Genomic DNA, 21,915 nt, shown 5'->3' on the forward strand with positions numbered 1-21,915 from the left:
ACATTTTCAAGTCTGCACATATATCTGAGTTACCAGGGCTCAATAATAATTTTCTGGCAGATTAGTCCTGCCCTACAGCAGGTTTCTGTGATCACTAAAGCCAGAATGAAAGCAATGGGTCTGGATTTCACACTTTATATCCTTCCACACTGAAGCTTTGATTTTAAAAACTGCCTTTTTTTTTTTTTGCTTTGACACTAATCAGCAAGAATGAGTCTGACAATTCACAGGTAAACAGCAGAGTAAACTGTAGGGACAGGTCCACAACAGGCCAAGTGACACACTCCTGACTTGGAGGAAATTATTCAGAATAATTTGATAAACCTTTGCCAAGATTGCTAATGGAGAGATCATGCACTGCAAATTGCAAATGTGACCTTGTTTCGTCCAAGGCAAAAGAAGAACTTATAATTTGTTTCTTGCTTATTTTAACAATGCTTATTGCTCCTAAAAGCAGGGTCTTTACTTACAAATAACAACCTGCTTGTATTTAAATAATTGAGTCCATGAACGTGCAAAGTGTTGGCTCCGGGATTTTTAAAATTATTTATTTGATGACACTTTTAGTTCTGGGAAAAGAAACTGAATTTTAGCCTTTATCATCAAATAAGAAAACTTCTATTCAAGTCCAGCTCAACTTTTCATGGATAGAAAAAGGCAAAGCTATTCAAAGCACAGTACAACTCAGGGATGGATGAAAAAGCTTTATACTTAAGCATTCTCAACAGTTGCAGAAGTGGTTTGTTGGGGNTTTTTTTTATGCCAAACTATAACAAAATAGTGATGGTTACCATCTGTAAGAAGGTATTTTTAATGTTGTATTATCTGATGTTGAAAAAACAAGAGAAGTACATCCAATGCATCTAGCCTTTTTCACTAACCTTTGTAAGTTTTCTTTATATTTTCTCCGAATCATTTCAGTTTTTCTACTTTTCCAGGCTTTACCCTCTATAACTTAATATACAGCAAAATACGGGTGCAAACTGCAAAGAGACCTGAAAGGTCCTCCATGGCTTCTGGCTTTAAACCCTAAATGAAAGCCCTGACAATATCCTGGAGCTTTTTCCCCAGTTTTCACCTGAAATCAATATTTTGCATAAAGCAAAATATTTTTTAATATTCTGCTGTATGTTTTACAACTTTTTTCTTGGTATGAATCAAATCATGCTGATAAAGGATGTGGGGGGGCCTGGCAGTAAACATTATATACTTTTTTAATCACTGTACTCTTCTTTCATAAGACCTATGAATTTATTCCCTTCTACTCAAGCACTGCTTTTCAAGTTAGTGTAACAATTCAATAGCAGTGGAAAGGTGGGTCTGGGTGACAGCCTGAGTGGGGCTCTGATGCTGTTTACCAGTACGGTTATACCCTCTGTGGGCTTCCTTTGAACTCACACAATTTTAAAGTTGCTTTAACTGGGTTTATGTCAACCCGGCTGAGATAACTCAATTCAGAAAAGAAAATCCAAGAAGACAGACCATTGGTGCTGGGGTTTTTGCTACATAAATACCTGAAAGGGAATTTCCAAATTCATGATGACACAGACATAATACTGGTGGAAAAGGGGAATAATCAGTTTATTTCAGTCACTAAGTCAAAACAAAAGTATATTGACAGTGAATTCATGGTATAAAGAGGCTTTAAAGCCACTAGTCAAGGGCCAGAGGAAGATTCCCTTTTCCAGGCTGGGCTGAAGGCCAGCTATTGCCCTATGTCTTGAGGACCCTGAGCTCTGAGAAAAGCCTGGTATGAATAAGTTTTGTGGGGTGTAAAGCCCTACCTCTGGCCCTGCATAGGAACGAGTGCAAAGCACACCTCATGGCAACACAGAAACCTCAGAACATGCAATGGGGATGGTAAAAGGAACCAAAATAAAATCCATACAGTACAGAAGAAAGTTGGAAAGTGCACTTCTTCAGAGTCTCATGACATTACATTTTTGTTTGGATTCAGTTTTTTCCGTCCTTTTTTCTTAAAGGAATGTTTAAGAAGTTTTCTTAGCCAGATCTTGTCACATAACCACTCATCCCTCCCTGCATTTCTAGACCTCATCCAGCCCAGTGTGACTTCCAGCCTGAACTTTTAGCTCAAAATAAACTTTTATTGGAAGATTAAGATCAGGAAATAGGATTTCAAGAACTCTGTGTCCAATACTGCATTAAGTTATGCTCTATTACATAGTACTAAAAACACTGTGCGAAGTGAAAACTTAGACCTACAGCACCTATAAACAAGGCTTTGTGGTTTCACGGGGATCTCTCTCTTTGGAGCTCCCTTTCTTGAGTTTCTGGCTTGGTCTTTCTAAATTCCCCTCACCTCCACGTGGAATTTATGGACTCAGTTGAGAAGAAATAAAAACTTCCCAATTATCAGCCTGGATGGAAAGAGCTTTTTCTGTCCATGGAGAATAAACATTATGCCACTAACACACTGGGTTTCTTGGTATCAGCAGTTCATAGAAATGATCAGACAACTGCTAGAGCAACTATAACCAGCTACCACTGCGCCACAGAGACCAGCCAATTTGTTTCAAGTGCCCTCATCACCACAGAAGCAAAGATAAACTGAAATACAGCTAAATAAAACTATTAATATATCTCCTGGCAACTTACCTCCAGCACACTTTAAAAGACCCTCAAAACCTTTATGCAGCACAATGCAATTTATTACCTGCCTCTCTCCAAGCTGTCTGACAATGTAGCTCTTCTACATTTTTGGAAGCAAAAAATGCTCCAGCTGCTTGACACCGAAAATAACGGTGATTCACAAAGTCTTGCCTTTTAATTTGCCAAGCACTGAACATGTGCTTTCTTACAAAGATGATGACTCAGGTTTTCTCTGGTTTATTTTGAAAACGGAGCAATCGGGAAACAAAGCGTGGCCTCAGCAGCAAAATATTGCTTTTGTAAAAGGAAAAAAAAAAAAAAGCAGCAGTCCGAGTGAGTAACGGCAAATACCTGGAGGGGGGAAAAAATGGGGGCGTACTTGGGAAATACGCTTTCGATTGGCACCACAGAGCTTTGCGAGGGGGCTGGCTTGATGCTGCCTTCACATTTCACAACGTTTTGGTAGTAGCTGGTGCTTTGATATCCGCAACTACTACTAACATTTCATAATATGACAATCTAAGAGGTGAAATAGCTTTTGTATTTTAAAATTCATCAAGAACAGCTGCAACTTAGCGCTGATGGATACATCCTCACTTTACTAAATCAATGTCTCCTTTGTTGAGTTATATGAAGCCGTTTGCCATGCCAAGAGAGGCTAAAAAAAAAAAGAAAAAAAAAGATAAAATAAAGGAGATTTAAAATCTGCTGAGTACATTATATGTCGGCATTAGCTGTCCCTAATATGAAGAAGTAATGAAACAACTAGAAATATCACATGCACAAGTGAAAGAGTAAAATAAAAATAGAATTAGCATTTGAAGTGACAGTTCTGAAATGCTAGAAAAGCTTATCTCAAAACTGCATGTTTCTGGGTGGGAGAAGGATTTCTAGGACATGCTTTTTCCCTAAGTGAATTTTCCAAGAGTCCCAAGTGTTATTTGCCTTCTAGTTCTGTAGTGTCAATATGGATTTCTCATACTAATTTCCACATAGCCTGCCTCTACAGTGAAAACATCTTGTGTTTAGAAAACATATTAAGACATTTTAAGAACATGTTTATTACATTTAAACTAAAAGTAAAAGTGTACGTGGAGAAAAAGTTATTTTCTTAAAAAGATGCCAGGTGGTCAGCCTTAGGGTTAACCCACAAGCTTGTTTTAAACAATGTTTTTTAAAAAATCTTTTTTAGATGCCTATATTGAATCCTTAGAAGCAACATGCCCAGTGGATTTTCTTTTTTGTTTTTTGGGGAGTATTTCAGTTTAGTTTGTAGTGAAGCCTCATGATGAAATACCTACCAAGACACATCAAGCCATGAAGGTTTAGGTGGCTGTAAGTGAAATAACCACTTAGAGAGGCTACAGGAGTACTAAACGGTGTAAAGGAGACTTAGGCTGTGGAAAGCTTTAGCACAATAGCCATATTGTCAAAGAACACAATCCTAGCAAGCTCTCTACTTGCCAGGAGCAAGGCCAGGGGGAAGAATACCTTAAAAAAGAAGTAAGGAAAGACCTGAAACTATTTGCTAATGTGGTAACAAGAACTACCTTCATTATAAATCAACTAATTCCTGGAGTAGGTTTTTTGGTTTTGTTTTTTAACCTGGGATGCTAATTCTGTGGCATATGAACTGATCTTCAAGTATGCACAAGGAAGGATAATCCTTAGTGAGGCCAGTCCATTATTAGTGTTTTGTGGGTGTTACATCTTCTTTACTGACAGCAGTAATAAAATATTCTCCAAATGCGGACAGGACCTATATGAGAATCAGCCTCAAACCTTGAGTCCTAGGGGAGAATGCAGAATGCTATCTATGCCTGCACAGAGCTCTCATCGGAATAAACCTCTGATTAGTGATGTGGAGGGTGGAGTGGATGTAAATTTAATGTTATATGCCAACTCACATTAGACAACCTTGTGCAACTCTGGCAGTTATGGAATGCAGTTTGATTACCTTATCTAACTTGAGAGCTTGAACAATAGGATTTAAACTTCTGGAATACAACTGACTAGGCTAAATGTTATTTTTAGGAATGCAGACAGATAGATAAGTTAACGTGTGTGATTAACTTACATATATACATATAGGTGTATATATACCTTCTGTGTGTATCTTCCCAATTATAGGCAACTACAGCACTCTAAACACCTCACTTGCTACTCTCTGAATTCCCCTTGGCTGCTGAGGTGCTTCCAGTTGATGTGCGTAATATGGATGCTCCGTATACATTTTTCCCCTCCAACCTAACTGTGATTTCTTTATGTCCTTTATACTTACTATTAGTATACTGGGCAGCATATTCTTCTCCAAGTCTGTCAACATAGTTCACCTCCTGTAATCAGAAAATGGTGATTAAATGAACATCCAAGTACAGAAGCTGTCAACCTGGTGTTCATCTTTTTTTAAAGTTAAAAAATATTCAACTACTGTTTGCACTCATATGGCTCTGAAAAGGTCTTTAAAAAGGGGGCTTCATCTCTTCTACATTCTTTAGACAGAATCAAGATCAAAGGTAAATGTCAATCATGTAACTTTTAGCATTTACAGGAGCAATAAAGGGAAAAACAATCTGCTGCAAGCCCTGCAGTTCTCTGTATTCTAGCGTAGGTTGTAATAGCCCCTAAAAGGACCCTGTCTGGGGCATTTAGATCTTAACTGCAAGGTCTTGTTCCTTTTAGCTATCTGTTTCAGCATCTGGTCCATCTCATGGGAAGGTCTCTGAGATTCTGTTTCAGAATTGGGTTGCAGATAGAGTAGGGCGGGGAAAAAACCCACCTTATTTATATCCTCTTTACATGCATAGGAAAACAAAATTTCCAGAATTTTACATATCTGCCATCGACCTAACAGAGAATATAACCCGCTCCCAAACTACAGAGTGAGCACAACTTCTGTAGTGTGTGCAACAACTTTGACCTCCACGTAATTACTCCAGGCTTACATCAATGTAACTGTGCCGGGTTTCTCTTCAATTATTTCCCGGGAGTGGCAGACTCTCTTCCCGCATTGCTTATTTATTTCAAACTGGCCTAAGTTGCTCAACAGTTTGGGCATCCCTTCTTTGGGATCCCACGTTTCTCCGAACGGAGAGAGCTGAGGCTGCCCCGGACGCCCCCCGTCCGTGGCCGTCGGTCTCGGCCACGGCGCTCGGCGCTGCCCAGCACCAGCAGACACCGAGCCCCCCCAGAGGTAACTACCAAGACTGGGGCCCGGTGCTGAACAATTGCCTACGGATGAGTAAGCAGCAAATGTGGTAACTCAGGCCAGCAGCTCTACAATTAGGGCTATAATTTCAGGTGTAGCCAGCAGTCGTAATGAATATTTATTTAAACGTACCAAATAAAAGAAATCGCCGGGCTAAGTGGCATGGGGAGCTCCGCGGGGTAGTTTGGTTTGGGTAGTGAGGGTGCTACCGGCAGGGAGCCGCTTCGTCCTCTCCTGTCGTGTCCCGAGTGGGACAGGCTCCCTCTCCCCGCGGTGCGCGGCCGTAGGCTTATGCCCTCATTCCTGCCCGAGCCCAGCCCGGCCAAGGACCCTTCCCGGGAAGGAAGGGTAAGGCAGTGTGCAGCCAGCCGAGTTCCCCGGGGGAGAGCCGGGCGGTGGTACGGAGCGCCCCGCCGGCGCGCACGGGGCGGGGGACGCGGAGCCGGCGGGGCAGAGCTGAGCCAGAGTTTCGCGCCCCCGCCCGCGCTGGGCTGCTTCGGGGCTCCCCTCTGCCAAAGCCCCCGCAAAGTGGCCTTATTGGGTCAGGGAGCTCCGCACCGCGGCGCGGTTGCGGGAACCCCCTCGAGTTTTGCCCCGTCGCTGAGGAGGGCAGCTGAGCAGAGCCCAGGAGCGTCGGGAGGCAGCGGCGGCACGGGGGGGCCGAGGGCCCTCCGGCTGCCCTTAGGTCGGCAGCCCCAGCGAGTGAGAGGGCGGCCCGGAGCGCCCGTCAGCCCCCGAGTCCTTATTTCTCCCTCTCCGCAGCCAACCTCGCCGGCGCTCCCGCAAGCCAAGCGAGCGCCGCGGCTACCAACTGGCTCTTCCCGGGCGGACTCCAAGCCGCACGGATGCAAAGCCCCGAGCGTCCGCCTCCTCCCGAGCCCCTCGACCGAAATCCAGGTGCCCGACTAAAGGTGCGAGGTTGGCGGCAGGCGATGCCGCGGCGGTACGACAGGCGGGGAACGGGGCCGGGTCCTCCGCCCGCTCCCCGGCAGCATCCTATCGAGGTCTGAGCCGTGCTGCGGACAAGCACAGTCTGAGTCTTTTGGGTGTTTGGTATTTTTGTTTGTTTTGTTTCGTTTCTCCGGTTTGGTTTTTTTTTTTTTGGTGGTTTTTCTTTTTGGTGGTGGTTTTTTTTTTTTTGGAGGGTCTATGTTTGTTTTTAAGTTACTGTGGAATGAGGCGTCGCAGCTCCTCGGTGGCGGTCCATCCTTGATGAAAGAGCCGCTCCACACACGGAGTGCTTTCTATTTCGGGAATGGGGAGGTGGGACGGGCGCCGGGGGTGGCGGAGGGACCTCCGGCCAGGGGCGCACCTGCCCGGAGGTTCCCCCGCCGCGCCCGGCGCCCGTGAGCGCTGCTCGACGGGACGGACCGGAGGTGAGCGGCGGGCGCGGTAAGTACCGCTCCCTTCCCCGCGGTACCCCCGTAGCGCGTCTCAGCCTCCTCCCCATCCATGCCAACCCCTCCCGCCCCTTCCCCGCCGCCGCCACTGGGAGCGCGGCCCCTTTAAGAGCCCGGCTTTGCCTCCCGGTAGCTGAAGGTCATTAAAACACAAAAGCGCTCCAGCGCTGCGGTCCAATATAGCGCATGCGCCCTGCCCGAGGACTGGCAGGGAGACGGCAATATGGCGAGAATGCCTGGCAGCGGCGGCGGCGGCGGAGAGTGGAGCGGCGGCGGCGGAGGGGGCGGCGGGCGCGGCGGAGGCGGCGGGAACAATGCGGGGGACCGGCCGTCCGGCCGCGGCGTCGCCCCCCGCCCGCACCGCTACTGCAGCGCCGGCGAGGAGGAGGAGGGCGAGGAGGAGGATGAGATCCAGGAGGTGCAGATAACGGGGGACGAGGAGGAGGAGGACGGAGCCGATGGGGGGCTGCTGCTGGACGAGGAGGAGGAGGAAGAGGAGATGGGTCTGGAGTGGGACGGCGAGGAGGAGACGGAGCCGCTGCCGCCCGCCCCGGGCCGTACGCCGGGCGGCGGCAGCAGCGGCGTCGGGGCTGCCCCGGGGGGTGCCGCGGCGGCTGCCCCGGGGGGCGGCGGCGGCGGTGGCCCCGGGGGGGCGGCGGAGGACGCGGAGCTGGAGGCGGCTCTACTGCTGCAGCGGCCGGAGCGGGCGCGGCTGAGCGAGAACACGCGGCTGGCCACCCGCTACGCCGTGCGCATCTTCCGCGAGTACCTGAGCGAGAAGGCGCAGAGCCCCGACTTCGAGACGATGGACAAGGGGGCGCTCTGCCGGGTCCTGCGCTCCTTCTACGCCGAGGCGCGCTCCAAGAGCGGGCAGCTCTACTCCAAGTCCTCCCTCATCAGCATCCGCAGCTCCCTCAACCGCTACCTCAACGAGCCGCCCTACTGCCGCACCCTCGACCTCACCAAGGACCCCGAGCTCCGCGCCGCCAACCTCACCCTGGCTGCTGTCATCCGCAAGCTGGAGGAGCAGGGCGCCGGGCCGGTGGTGCAGAAGCAGGCCATCACCCGCGCCGACCTCCGCAAGCTCTACACGTGCAGCGTCTTCAGCACCCAGAGCCCCTTCGGGCTCCTCAACAAGGTCTGGTTTGAGACCTGCATGTACTTCTGCACCCGGGGCCGGGAGAACCAGCGGGAGCTGGAGGAGGACTCCTTTGGGCTGGCTGTGGATGAGGACGGACGCAAGTTCGTCTACTTCAAGGCGCTGGGGCCCTACCACAAGTCACGCTCATCCTCATGGAGCAAGAAGCGGGCAGAGAGCAGCGATGAGGAGAACCTGCCCCGCATGTATGAGACTGGCACAGAGTTCTGCCCCTATGCCAGCTTTGTCAAGTACCTCTCCAAACGCAACCCCCTCTGCAAGGCCTTCTTCCAGCGCCCACGGGACCACTGCAGTGAGGGTGACATAACCTGGTACGAGAACAAGGCCATTGGGAAGAACCTCCTGGGTACCCGCATGCAGATGCTCTCCAAGGCGGCCAAGCTTTCCAAGACCTACACCAACCACTGCATTGGTGCCGTCTCCATTGCCACTCTCAACAGTATTGCTGGCATTGGCACCAAGCTGGGAGGACTGCAGCCACCCCACCACCACCCCTCTCCCCACCACCACCACCTCCTCCACCCCGCTGGCGGGGGCTGCTACACCCCTTCTGCCCTCAATGGTGGACCACGGCCCCGGCCGCCCACTGCCAACCCTTATGTGCTGCCCAAAGATGGTGATGCTGCGCCAGTGAAAGCAGAAGCGGCCGCGGTGGCCCCGGCCAAGCGGGCGCTCTACGAGGCGGTGTTCCCAGCGGGGGCTGCGGCCGGCGGTGACGCATGCGGGCCCTCTGCCTCCCCCAAAAGACTCTGCCGCCGCCCCGCTGAGCCCCTGGACGCCACTGCGCCCGCCGTGGTGGTGGTCTCAGTGAAACATGACCCCTTGCCTCACCTCCTCCCCGAAGCAAATGGGCACAGAAGCACCACCTCACCCACAGTAGTTTCACCTGCTATTGTTTCCCCCACACAGGTAATCGGAAAAAGAAAAAAGAAAGGAGAAAAAAAAAAAGTGGCAACCCTTCACCCTGTCCCACGTAGTCTGCACTGTCCCCCTCCTTTCTTCCCCAAGGCTGGGCACCGATGCACACTGCCAGCCTGGGGTGGCTCCTGGAGCCACACTCACTCGTCAGGCACCCAAAGAGCCCAGATGCGAGTTATCCACCTTGTTTGCCCCTCAGTTCCCTCACCCCCCGCCACTGGTCTGGTGGCCACTCACTGCGTGCCTGGGAGTCGGGCTTGAGTGGTGCCTGGGTGCTGTCATGCTCTCCCTCGGCGGCAGCACCGACGGCTCAGCCCTGCGGGCTCCCCATTTCCCTCCTTTTTCTTTCTTTCCCCCCCTTTTTTATTTCTCTTTTTGCGGGAGATGCGAGTTCTGAAAGTCGGGCCAGAATAGTAGATAGGGGCATCAGGTATCATTAGTGTGTGTGGTGTTCTTGATGTGCTAATGAACTATTTGAATAACCTCAAATGCAGGAAACAGCCGGGAGAATACTCAATTACACACTAGTAATGAGGGTGTAATTTTAAACTTCAGAAGTTAACAAGAGGGTTAATATGGCAATTGCATTCATCTTGTATTTGTTTATTTAAAATAGCTCTGTTTCCTGGCAGTGATCCTCTTCCTTTTTTTTTTCCTTTTTTTTTTTTTAAAGGCAAATTGGCTTTAGTTGCATTAGTTACCATAGTGGCAAAATATACAGTAAGAGCACAATTAAACAGGTTTAGGTGCAGCTTGACTGTGGAACGCACCCAAATTCAATAGGTGTGTTTCATTGAGGTAAAACGGTGTTGTCAAAAACGCTGTTGAGCTGTGCCTTAATGCGTGCCTTGCGGACCCCCCTCTGCTGTGTGCCAGCACGTGCTCGTGCCTGCCCCCCCATCTCCCCCAAAAGTACTTTCCTCTTGGGTGTTTGAGCGCTGGAGCTAAATTACTTCAATTAAAGATTCACTGCACCTCTGCAATTGGCTTGAAGTTTGGAGGTCGTTCTAACTAAATCTATAAAGCGTATGCAGTTACGTTGTGCCCCATAAAATACCGCGTTTCAGGCAAGAACTTTACTGCTGGCTGCCTTACATGATTACAAAACCCCTCTGACATTCTTGTGTCAAGTAATAACAGGGATCGCAGCCGTCAGCCGGAGAGCGCGGCGCTGGGCAAGCACAGGTATATGACATGCCTGAGCTGTTTCCCAAGTGGAAATACCAGTTCTGGACAGACTGACCCTTTCAAAGAGTTTGCCAGCTAATCAACCAGCCTGAAGGCTAATCGGCGTGGGGGGAGGGAGGGGAGAGCAGGGCTTCCAGTGAATGCCTGCATAAGCGTCTGTGTTCTTTAAGATACCTGTGACCTCTTCTTTCTGGCAGGGAGGCTTTTTTTGGACCACTTCAGTGGAGTGCTGTAGCTTGATCTCCTGCTGTGTGTATCTGGTGTCTGTGGATGGCTTAGAGGCTTGATAATGTGAAGATAATGTTTTTGTTCTAGCTCATTATTTCAGGTAAAAGCTAATGCTCTTTGCTGTATTTAACCCTAGACTCCTCTTTCCCTTGCTTTTAATGACCTTGAAAGTAATTCTGAAACTTAAGGCATAGTTTAGCTCTTTAGGAGCAGCAGCGCATGTGCATATGGGAAGGGGAAGAGGGAACTGGACAGAGCAGTTCTGATGCAGTCCACGGTTACGGAGCATGCATGTTTTTAACCTGTTAAATGAGGTGTCTTGGTGCTTTCAGCCATCAGACTAGAGAACTCGGTCTCCACCCTGGTCCACAAATCTCTTCACACTTGCAATAAAACTTAGGTGAGGAGAAATCCAGCTGCTGTACTGTGTGTTGCAAAGGTGTGCTTCCTTCGTGAAGCATTTGGAGCTGTAATTCTCATTAGCGGCAGGCTATGGGGAGAAAGGGAGAAATAACTAAAATAGACTACACAGGCATCTGCTGTTTTCTTAAGTGTATCAAGAAAGAAAATGAGCAATCGGCAAGGATGCTACACAGTGTGGGGTTTTTTCAGTAATTACATAGAAATGTTCACCTCCCTTCACAATTGCATGAGCTAAACAAGATGCCCAGTCATTTTGGTAGCTGAATCTTGCCTTTGCTACAAAACTCATTAATTTAAATCTTCAGGAGAAAGAAAAGCGTTTCTTTTTTTTTTTTTTTTCTTTTTAATCACCAATTCTTCTTGTGTCAATTTTAACTTATGCGCTTCTGGGATGTGACAAAATGAAAAAATACTGGCTGTGGAATGGATTTCCTTGGGAGAATGTTAATGCTAAACTTTTTCTCTCTAGCTACCTTTTATAATAGTTACACTAATCGAGGTCCAGGGCATTTCCTGGGGGAATTAATGACTGGTTGGGGTTAATGGCCCAAGGCATTGCCTCAAGCCATTGACTCTCCAAACTGGTCATTAATCCCCAGGAAATTCCCTGGCCTTCATCATTATTGCTTAATTATAAACACAGAGTTTCCAGGCCTTTTTACTGAATACATCTCATCAAGTTCTATGACACTAAATTCCACTGTTAACAAATATTACTGATTCCTTAAAAACATGAAGGACAAAAGCTTGTGGTTTATTGGTTTTCTTTCTAATTAGTCTTACAGGGAACAGATTCTGCTGCACTCATGGACTTGTGCAATACTCCAGTGAAAAAGTGATGGTGTGATATGTGGGTTTCTTAGCATCTTTATACTGCATGCTTATTTTTTGCGTTTTTTCAATAGCATTGATAGCAATAAGCAAGGTATGGAAAAGGTTAAACAAAAGCACTCAATGGGATGTCCTCACTTTGCACTAGCTATCTGAGCAAGACTGTTAATTTTATGTTTTTCTCTTGTAGTTGCTCCCATCTTTTGTTTTAGCCCCAAAATGTCTTTTCAACACTGGATTTGTAGAAGCCTCTTCCAGAGCTCGAGAAAAGTACATTAAATGTTCATCTTAACGCAACTATTGCTTTAGGTTGCAGCTTTGAGAGTAGCATTTATAGTGTATTTTAAGCATGCAGCACTGTGCCATCGTGGCACAACTTTCTTTTCAGTCTTTATTTGCTCTAAGTGTAGCAATTTTCCTGCCACTGACAGCAGTACTTCAGTTCAAGTTGATGACAGAGGGATGTAATTTGGCTGTTGTTCATCTCTCATGTTGCTGAAAGATGAACAATAGCTAAAGCTTTAACTTTTGATGCTACAATATGGTGGTAGCTTTGGGGGTTTATAGATCTGGTACATGCTGAACTTACTACAGTCGTAATACCCAAAAATAGGTCAAGGAAAATAGTTTGGCCTCTGCCATGAGGGAGGAGAGTTGCCTGTCACTTTCAAATGCTTTGGTTATGTTGGTTCTCTAACTTGTTTGGTTTTCTCTGGGCTGCCTGTGAAGAGTTTGTCAGTTATTAAGATATCTACCAAACACTGGGTTATTAAAACCTGAGCCATGTGGGTTTCTCTTGGCTGCTTTGGCAAATCCTTAAATGCTTTTTTTCCTCCTTCTTTAAATTCAGGGCTGCCCTTTTTGCTTTCCTTTGATCTGGCACATGTCTTTTTGTTGCCTTACACTCTCCTTGAAGGGCTTACTTTGACCCGAACCAGAACCGTAGTTCTGACTTCTTTGCAAAAGGCAGAACAGTAGCACCTGATGAATATGAGTAAGCAGCAGGCACAACTGGGAACAAATCAAAAGTAGCTGGTAAGTCTAGCTCTTTTTAGTCTTGGTTTTTGGATGTGGATAAGAATCCTTCTGCTTGATCTTTGAGCTGGGAACAACCTGCACTTCTGTTAAATGGCCACAAAAAAGACATTCTGTACAAATATCTCTAACCAGAATCATCACTAGGTGCTTTCCCAGTATACTGGGCAGGAGAACTCATCAGACATCTTCAGGGAAGGATGCTTAGGATGGTGGTGTTAGGATGCTAGGCTTTATTTCTACAAGGGTAATACATGGAGCAATATCCCTATCTTAAGGGCTTAAAGTACAGTAGCTATTAAGACTTATGACTGCTAAATACCTTGTAAGTTCTTGTAGCAGTACTGCTGTTGATCAGGTTTCAGAGGTTAGTGCTGGCTGCCCTACTGCCTACTTAGTGCCCTTCTCTTTGATTAATGGATTATCCCAGGTTGCAAGAAAATCCAGGATTTTTTGATGTCTTTTTTTTAAGAGAAGTACTGAGCTTAAAATCTTAAAAACATGGGGGTTAAGGGACCTTTAACCTACATTTTAAGAAACTGTAACTACTGTGAAGGGTACTGTTTGTTACTTTGGTACTTGTGGGTTTTAAGTAAGGAGATTTGCATCTGCTACTAAGTTAGAGATGTGGAAAGTGATTAACTGTAGAAGGGACCTGTTATAGCCAATAGTCATCAAAATTGTTCTGAAATCCTTGGGAGGCAGGGGGGTGGGGTAGCAGTGGTGTCAAGTATGGTCCCCAAAGATAGCTTTCTTGTCAATCTCCACAGTGAAACATATGAATTATGAATCATGGCTGTTGCTCTATTTGGTGGAAGTCAGTGCTGTTTGTAACTGAGTGCTTCTAAAGATTGTTGAAGAGAGATAGAGTTTTTCTTTTTAAGAATATATTCTTTTTAAGGATATCCCAGGCTGTGTTCCTCATAACAAACATGAGACTTGGAAGGCATGTGAATCTTTCCAAAGATGGGTACAAGAAAAGCAGAATAGAGATAAGCTTAATGATATCATATACAGCTTTGGAGGCAGTACCTACACTGAAAGGAGTGAAGGGAACTGGTTTTTCTTTCCTAGGCTGAAGTTGGTCCATTTTGAATCAGCTGTTAGAGAGAGAGTTGATTTAAGGTGACTTGGGAGAGTATTTCAGAGAAGATCCAAGAATGGTGTTTTGATACACACTCTTAGAATTGTGGCTGTGGAGTTTAAAAGTCCACTACTGTCTTTGTAGGTCCTCTTGGTTGCATTGACATGATATGTTGGAGGTAATAAATTGTGTAACTATTTCAGATGGTGATTTCTTCTATTATCACTTTAATTTTCAAAATATTTTTACTTTTTAGAAATTAGACTGCTTTTATTTAGTTCCATCATGTGAACTAGTTGGAGGACTTGATGGTCCTGCCTTCAGGGAAGGTAGAAATGGAAGAGGTGATCAGAAGATGACCTTTTTAGTACAATTAAGAGCAAAACCAGCATCATTGAAGTGCTGCTATATTTTGACACTCTTTTACATTCTACAGAATGTGAAATGACTATATTACTACCCTGTGCACATGAAAGATAAAATGCACAAGCTTAAAGGCAGCAGAGAGGTTGTTTTGTTGTTGTTTTTTTTTTTTTAATAAGAAGTCTTCTGTGATTATTCTGTAAGAGATCTCCCATTGCCCACTGCTCTGCTTCTAGAGAGCAAGAGATCAGAAACTGTTCAGTCTAATTGGTGAGTCTGTATGACACAGAGCTGCCTTATTTCATGTATGGTGTAGAAATAAATGAGTGCTTAAACCCTTTGAAACACACCAGTACTGCAAAAGCCATAGGCTGTAATTAAATTGAATGTGGGGTTGTATTGTCTTGTGCCTTTGGCTATAAACTTGATAACAGACCATGGTACCCCCACTATTGTGTTGGAAGCTGGAACCTAATTAGAGATGTTGTAGATTTTCAGTCACTTTCGAAGTCCTTCTGTTCATCTTTTGCCCTGTGTCCTTTCTTTTTTATTATTTTGCTTTTCTGTTTCTGAAGCAATAAATGCACCCTTCTTTTCAGAAGGAAATTGTTAAGGGCATGTAGCCAAATATGTATGTGCAAGATAATTTTTTATCATATTTTGGATTCAAGGGACAAGTGTTGGTAACTGCATTTTATCTGATGTAGAGGAGATTTATTAGTGTTGTGATAGTAAAAATATATAATCATGTTTCCAGGGAGTGCTTTCTAAGTCTCTTCTAGGCTTTTGAAGGGGGTAATAAGGAAGGGATTGGAATTTCTCATAATACCTTGATCTAAAAGTAACATTGGAAGACATATGATTGAATTCTGTTCTGGTTGTTTTTTGGGGATTATCAACAAGGAAAAGTGGCTCTTCTGGGCTTTTAGACATTCATATGCTTTTGCACTGAGCCAGTTTTAGTTAGTTGATCTGGAAACCTTCAGACTTACTAAGGACTTAATCCCCTGTAAGGACAAGTGCCTTTGTCTTGTAAATGCAATTTCTAGTATTGGAAGTATTCAAAGTTGTAGTGCACAGATGCAATATATACCTTTCTAATAGATTCTTAGTTAATTGATATGTGACCAGTTGTATGCATCTGTATACTTCTGTAGCTAGGACAGATCATTTTAATAAAATGGAATTGGAGTGAAATTTTAAAACTCTATTCACTTCACCCATGTATGAAGACATTTTCTTTTTTCACTGTATGTTTAGGACACATCTGCTCTGTATAGCACACTCCTGAACTGGTACCTTCTTGGTACTTCTGATTTGCTTAAAGTCCTAGCCTGAGTGTTCTGAGGTGTTTCTGGTACTTAAAAATGGGTCATGTAGTCTGGATAATGAATTACTGTGTAGCTTTTGGCAAGAGGTAATCAGTTCTCTTCGAACAGTGGTACCGGCTGTATGAAACTGATCCTTCCCCAAGGGGTAGGAGATGGGGTTTGAGTGTAGCTTTTTTGGTAGTGGGGGTAGCTCACAGTGGGAGGGAGGTTGGTTGGTAGGTGCTGTTCAGGTATCACAGGCTAGAGCACTTTTCTGTGCAAAGGGAGGAGGGCAGAAATCTCTTTAAGGGAGGTGAGGTGTGAAGCTGAATTTTGGCTTTCTTTCTGTTTTCATATCTCAGAAGTCTTATGGAAGTGCTGGGGTGATTTCTGAGCTGAACTTACTTCTAGCACAGCACTTCATTTCCCACTCTCCTCCTTAAAGTGCCCAGGGACCAGATCTGATGATGCTATCATTTGTTTTAGTTTGTTTTTTGATATGGGGAGTGGGGGGAGGAAGAGGATGGGTAGCTGAAACTCTTATGCTTGGTAGCTCTAATGGAGCCACAGCTCTCAGGCTTCTTTGCAAGTTGGCACCTGTGTATGCTGTTACTACTTCTGTGTCAGTCTGTCAGAAATGTAATGCATAAGTGAATGACTCCTCTAAAACACTGCTTTATTTTAAGCTCCTTTTTTTTTTTTTTTTTGTGATGTGTGTCCATTTATGTATATTTAAAATTAAACATTTCTGGAAAAATTTCAAGGCTGATTTCTCAACACCCTTCAGCTTAATCCTGAGCTTTTACTCACCACAGCGATATATATATATAGCTGCTTCTTTTGCCGTGTTGTTTTTGCTCTGTATGTTTCTAGTAGGCTTCAAAAGTGGCAGAGGGAGATTGGCCTGCAGTAAGGGCAGCATACTGTGTCTGATGCTTTGACTTTGAGTTATTAAGGCCCAGTATAATCATACGGAGCTCTTACACTGATCCAGGGTGACCAGATGGGAAGCTTGTCCTCGCCTTGCTGGTGTGAGCTCTTGTTTCATGGATGAGGTGTCTGCAGTGCACCTGAAGGAACAGCACCGAAACTCTTGGGCTCAATAGGAAAGCATCAGTGGTTAATTACCGAGCATCCTCTGGCTTATGGCTCCCCTGGAGAAGCAGCAGCGGAAGCATGTGGTGAGCACAGGTGTGTGGGTTTAGCACAAAAGAAAAGGGGAAATCAGCTCACATTGCCCTCCTCACCTTATTTCTACTTGGAGTGGGTTGAGACTATTTTCTTCTTGTTCCTGAAATGGGGGAAAGAGGAGAAGCAAGGAAAGTGAAGTGGACTTAAATAGCTTCCTTCCTTCCTCCCTCCCTTCTTACAAGGGCTGGCTGTTACCTGTGACACGCTTGATAAATTCCTTCCCTTGTATTGAAATCGTCTGGTTCTGAAGTATGTGAGTCATCTGAAGTGCTGTAATTAACCCACCTAGTTTTGATGCCAAATTAGGAGGACATAACTGAGAGCTGGGTCGACAAGTTGGAAAGTGTAAATGGGAGCACAGATGTCCTAACAGAATCCTGTGTCTGTAGTACGAATGGTGTGTGAAATTCAGATAAAGAGGAAACATGCTTAAATTGGTTGCCTTTTTGAGCGTTTCCCAGTGTTTCTAATAATTTTATAACTGGCAGCATTGGCTACTCAGAAAGGATGCTTGTGACTCCTCATCTCAGCTCTTCCTCCTCATCTCAGCTATGACAGCAGTACTGGCTGTTTGTGGTGATCAGGAAGTGATGCTTTTTGTAAGCCTTTATCAAATTGATTGGTATTAGTTTCCATCTTGGGTTTAGAAAACATGCTGTGTCTTTCTTGTCATAATACACTAGTTTCTGGAAACTCTCCCTAGACTATAGCAAAACCAGGTTTACATTTCTTTAAAATGTAAAAAACCTGCTCAATTCTTTAAAATGCTTTTTAGGGGATTGGGGGAAAGTAAGAAGATGCTCTAAGCTTGTGAAGTTTGGCTAATCAGCAGTTCAGAAATAACTGTTCAGCTTTTCAGTCTATTTTACACTTTGTCGTGCCTCTTAATTCAGTAACCCTTAAGTAGGTATCTTGCTGATTATCCCTTTGAAAATACAGTTTCTCTCAAAAAACCCACCACTTCCTCTGAAATTACACACTGATCAGTGACTGGCAAACTTGAGAGTGGAAAAGGAACTGTTCTTTGAGGCAAAATGGATAACACAAAGTTATGTTGTCCGTGAAACCAGGTGAGGAAAACTAGGTTCTCTAGAACTGACTGATGTTAGTAGGAATACGATTTTTTTTTTCCTTCAGCACAAACACTTTAAAAAGTGATATTCCTTAGCAGGGATGGCAATGCAAAATCCCTCAGCCTTTGAATCTGGCTCTTTTGCACAAGTACCATTTGAAAATAAAATAGGCAGAGTGGGACCAACGTGGCTTGTGTCAGACTCAAACTGCTGCAAAATCAGTTTTCTGAAGCTGCTGCCAATCCAAAGCAGTATGTGTAACACAGTTACAGTTTGATTTTTGAAAAGCAGAAACAACTTTTATGTTCTTTCAGAACTTTGTAGTTTTTTTTTCTTTTTGGGGCATTTGACACACTTCCAAAGCAACACTATTACTGGTTTTATCTCTTTGCAAGTTATCTTTTTTGGGGGACTTTTAGTGTGTTATTTTTGAGATGCACCCGCATTTGTCAGTTGGTTTCAAGTAAAATACTGAGTCTTTTTGGTATCTTTTATGTAGGATTTGAATGCAAATGTTTCCACTGAAAGTACTTTTAGATACAAGCCCTTCACTTTTAGGCATTGAAAAGTATCAAAAATAAGGAATTAAAAAAAAACAACAATGGAAAACCAAGTTTATTGTAACTAGAAACTACAAATGTGTCAAAATGGGTGTTGCATGTAAAATGTACAGTGACTCAATATAGTATTAGTTGAGTTGCTAATATGTTGTACTGGTATATGGAAGCAGCACTAGACTACTCTGTAACTGGTAAAATTATCCTCGTGGTACAGAGGAGGATAATTCAACCCTTCAAAGTTTACTCTTGTAATTCATTAAGAAAAGATTCCTTAAGCCTGTGCTAAAGTAGAAATTTAACGAGTCAGTTTTTCTCAGTATGGTATATTAGCTTGCAAAGTGCTAATGGACATATTTGGGATCATGAATATAATAGTACGTTAGATTTGCAGTACAGGGTAATGATACTGTACTAACTGTTGCTGTCATGTAAAACATGCAGCAGATACTTTCAGAAGTTCATGTATGTTGTTTTGATTGTTGAGAGGTACCAAAGCATCAGGTCAAATCTGTATCTTTCCAGGAAAAAATATAATAGCTGATAAATATTTTTTTCTTTTTTTGATTTCACAAGGCCCATGTCCAAATTTTTGCTAAAACAGCAAAACACACTTCTCCTCCTTCTGTGTTTGGCAGCTTAGCTGACTACTGTAACTTATTAAGGCATTTCTATTTCTGTAAAGTGCTACACTGCTTCCACTGGACACTTTTTTTGCTACAAGTTTATGATCTTACCAATGTTAGTTGCTGTAAAATGCTCTGGTATGGTGGTGTTCTGGCATTGTTCTGTAAAGGTTTCCAGCAATAGAGCTGCAGCAGCTACCCTACTACCCTAACCCTCACAGCAGCAGCCTGGCATGGTGAGTCCTCTGGGGCCCCATCTCTCCTGTAGGGAGTTGGTTCAGGCTCCAACCAAAAGTCACTTGAGCAGTGACCACACAGCCCTGCCACGGGGATGATGGGCATTGCTGCTGCCAGCCCACTGCTCAGGACTCTGCAGGTCTTCTCAGGCTTTCCTCCCAAAAAGGGAACCAATGCTGTAAGAAAAAACTAAAATGTCTTTTTTTTTTTTTTGGTCCCTCCTCCCCAATCTTTATAAAATCAAAAAGCCCTAATCTGAAAACCTTTTATTCTCTTTACCATTAATGATAGTGGTCTGGAATAGCGGTTACCTATTTTTAGGAGGGTAGGAGAGCAGATATGAGCTTTCCAACCTATCTGGAGGCCAGAAAGCAAGGGTTGAATAGCAGTGTTAGCAGAATTTTGATGCAGAGTATGGAAATTTTGTGAGAAGAAAAAGATGGAAGTAATAAGTTGAAATGGAAAATGAGGAGAGGAAAGGCAGGGTGACAAAACCTTATCAACTACCTTGTTGCAGCATATCTGTTTGGGAACCAGATTAATTTTGTATACCAGTGTGCTTCTGCTGGACTAGTTTAATGGATTCAAGGAGTAAGAAATAATGTCTCTGTTTGGAGATGGGCTGAAATGGGAGGAAAAAATTAGCAGGGGGGAAATCCTTCTCTCCTAATACTAAATAAAAAATGTAGTAGTTGCACTGAAACAAAATTTGATCAAGGAAAAGATAGACCAGAGGGATGGTGAAGAAGAACTGTGCATTTTTTTTTTCTTTAAATTAGAAATGCTAGAGGAAAATGTAAAAGAACAGTGAAGGGGCAGGGAGGGAAGTCTTAGTTTTCTTCAACTTTAGAGTCAGTTAAAATAAGTAGTACTTAAATTAAGTACATTGTATTATTGCCTCTTATGGGAACTAAAATCTAAAGTTTTTTTTCTTAACCTTAAAAAATGTGACATTTAAGCCAGCGTAGATTTCCTGTAGAGTTTTGTGTCAGAGTAGTCATTGGTTCTTGGGTGCGTATTCTGAAAGAAATCCCCTGTCAGCACAGTGGTAAAATGGCCTGTAACATTGTGTTTAGTTTTATGCCTAATGGACAGTAAAGTAGTTTCCTGAAGCTACTTGAAATACTCCTTGTAAACTAAAGTGTCCAGATCAATTTCTCATTCACATCGTATTAAAACTCACTGAGGAGGTTGCAAAAACATATTTTTGATCAAAGCACTGCAGAAGCTTGTAATATACTCTATTAATCTTTAAGATACTTCATAAAATTCCTGAGAAGAACCCCAGTGGGTTCCTGCTTTCAAAGACAGCTTCATCCCACCTGGATGCCAAACAGAGAGAGCAGCTCCACTCTGTGGTGGGAGGGCATGTAGGAAGTGTACATGGTTGAGGGGAAACAGTTGGAAAGTCTTGGTTTTTTTCCCATGTTTATCTGACTCTGTTTCCTAGTGGAATAGTAGGGTTGTTGAATTATTTGCATGAATAGCTGTCTGCATCCAAAATGGCTTGTGTATGCTAGTCTATTCTGTGTATGTTAATGCCTGTATTTCTGTTGTATAGTCAGTTCACGTTACATGAAAACCTTAAATGCCTTGGTGGTGTGCTTGATCAAAACACTTTTTTCCCTAAGGAAAAAAACGTAGTGTCATAGCTCTGAGCAGCCAGGAATTTCTCATTGGTTCTGGTGGTAGATGGCTGGGTGCTAGCTTTTCGCAAGCCATTCTTGAGAAGAAGTTAAGCTGCTATCAAACTGTACTTCACTTTTTTTTAAATAAATATATTTTAAACTTCTCTACAGACTCTCTTCACATCTTTCTTCTGTCAAGTTTCTTCCTATGCATTTTCATGAGTAGGAGACTCAAATCAATATTTACAGGGTCTACTTCCATGCTTTATATATGCAGCTACATCAAAATACATGGCTATGCACTTTATCAGAAACTTATTCAAGGGGAAGTGTTCATCTGATCAGCAATATCTGCTTTTTTGCAATGGTGGGGTGCTTTGAGCACTGTTGTAGAAACAGTAGGATTGTGCTTTGGAGAAACTGTCATACATGTTGTGACTTGAAAATTGTGTCTTACTGTGGAAAAAAAAGTACATGAGAAGTGACCACCACAACATAGAGCCTCCCTGGAGCAACAAGTGTGCTACCTGTATGCCAGCAAGACAGTACCATGAAAGTAAGAAGCTGTGTTTCACAGTGCACCAGCTGATGAAAGGCAATAAAGAGTATACAGGCTACATGACTGTGATGTTACTCTGCTTGCACTAGTAATCTAGTCCAAGAAGGGGCTGGGGGTGGGGAAAGTGCCCACCTGTAAAAAGAGAAAGTTGTTAGCTGTTCTTAAAGTACATTTTTTGGTGACTTGTGAGGAAAATTAGTGGACAAGTATCCTTGCAATATAGGCCACTAGAACTCACGCTGATTGTCCCTCTTGTTGGCAGCCTGGGTGGTGAAGAGCTGCTCTGG

At 44.2% G+C, this 21,915-nt stretch overlaps 1 protein-coding gene across 7 annotated transcripts in view; it reads left to right on the top strand.

Moving 5' to 3' along the window:
- The window catches only part of KCTD1 (potassium channel tetramerization domain containing 1), a 101,402-nt gene that overhangs the window by 25,500 nt on the left and 53,987 nt on the right, over nucleotides 1-21,915 (top strand). Inside the window, exon 1 of one of the 7 annotated variants that reach the window (XM_017833130.1) lies at nucleotides 6,591-6,729. The exons of 2 other annotated variants lie outside the window; for them this stretch is intronic. In XM_017833130.1, the coding sequence (XP_017688619.1) occupies nucleotides 6,664-6,729 (66 nt within the window). In that variant the 5' untranslated portion in view covers nucleotides 6,591-6,663. Of the gene's footprint in view, nucleotides 1-6,590; nucleotides 6,730-6,755; nucleotides 6,823-7,186; nucleotides 7,211-10,660; nucleotides 10,812-21,915 lie in introns of those variants that run through there. 4 more of the 7 variants (XM_017833149.1, XM_017833121.1, XM_017833196.1 and 1 more) reach the window with 4 other exon arrangements.

Source organism: Lepidothrix coronata, unplaced genomic scaffold (assembly GCF_001604755.1).
Source record: "Lepidothrix coronata isolate B3197 unplaced genomic scaffold, Lepidothrix_coronata-1.0 Scaffold6, whole genome shotgun sequence".
In the NCBI taxonomy this organism is placed as follows: Eukaryota; Metazoa; Chordata; class Aves; order Passeriformes; family Pipridae; genus Lepidothrix; species Lepidothrix coronata.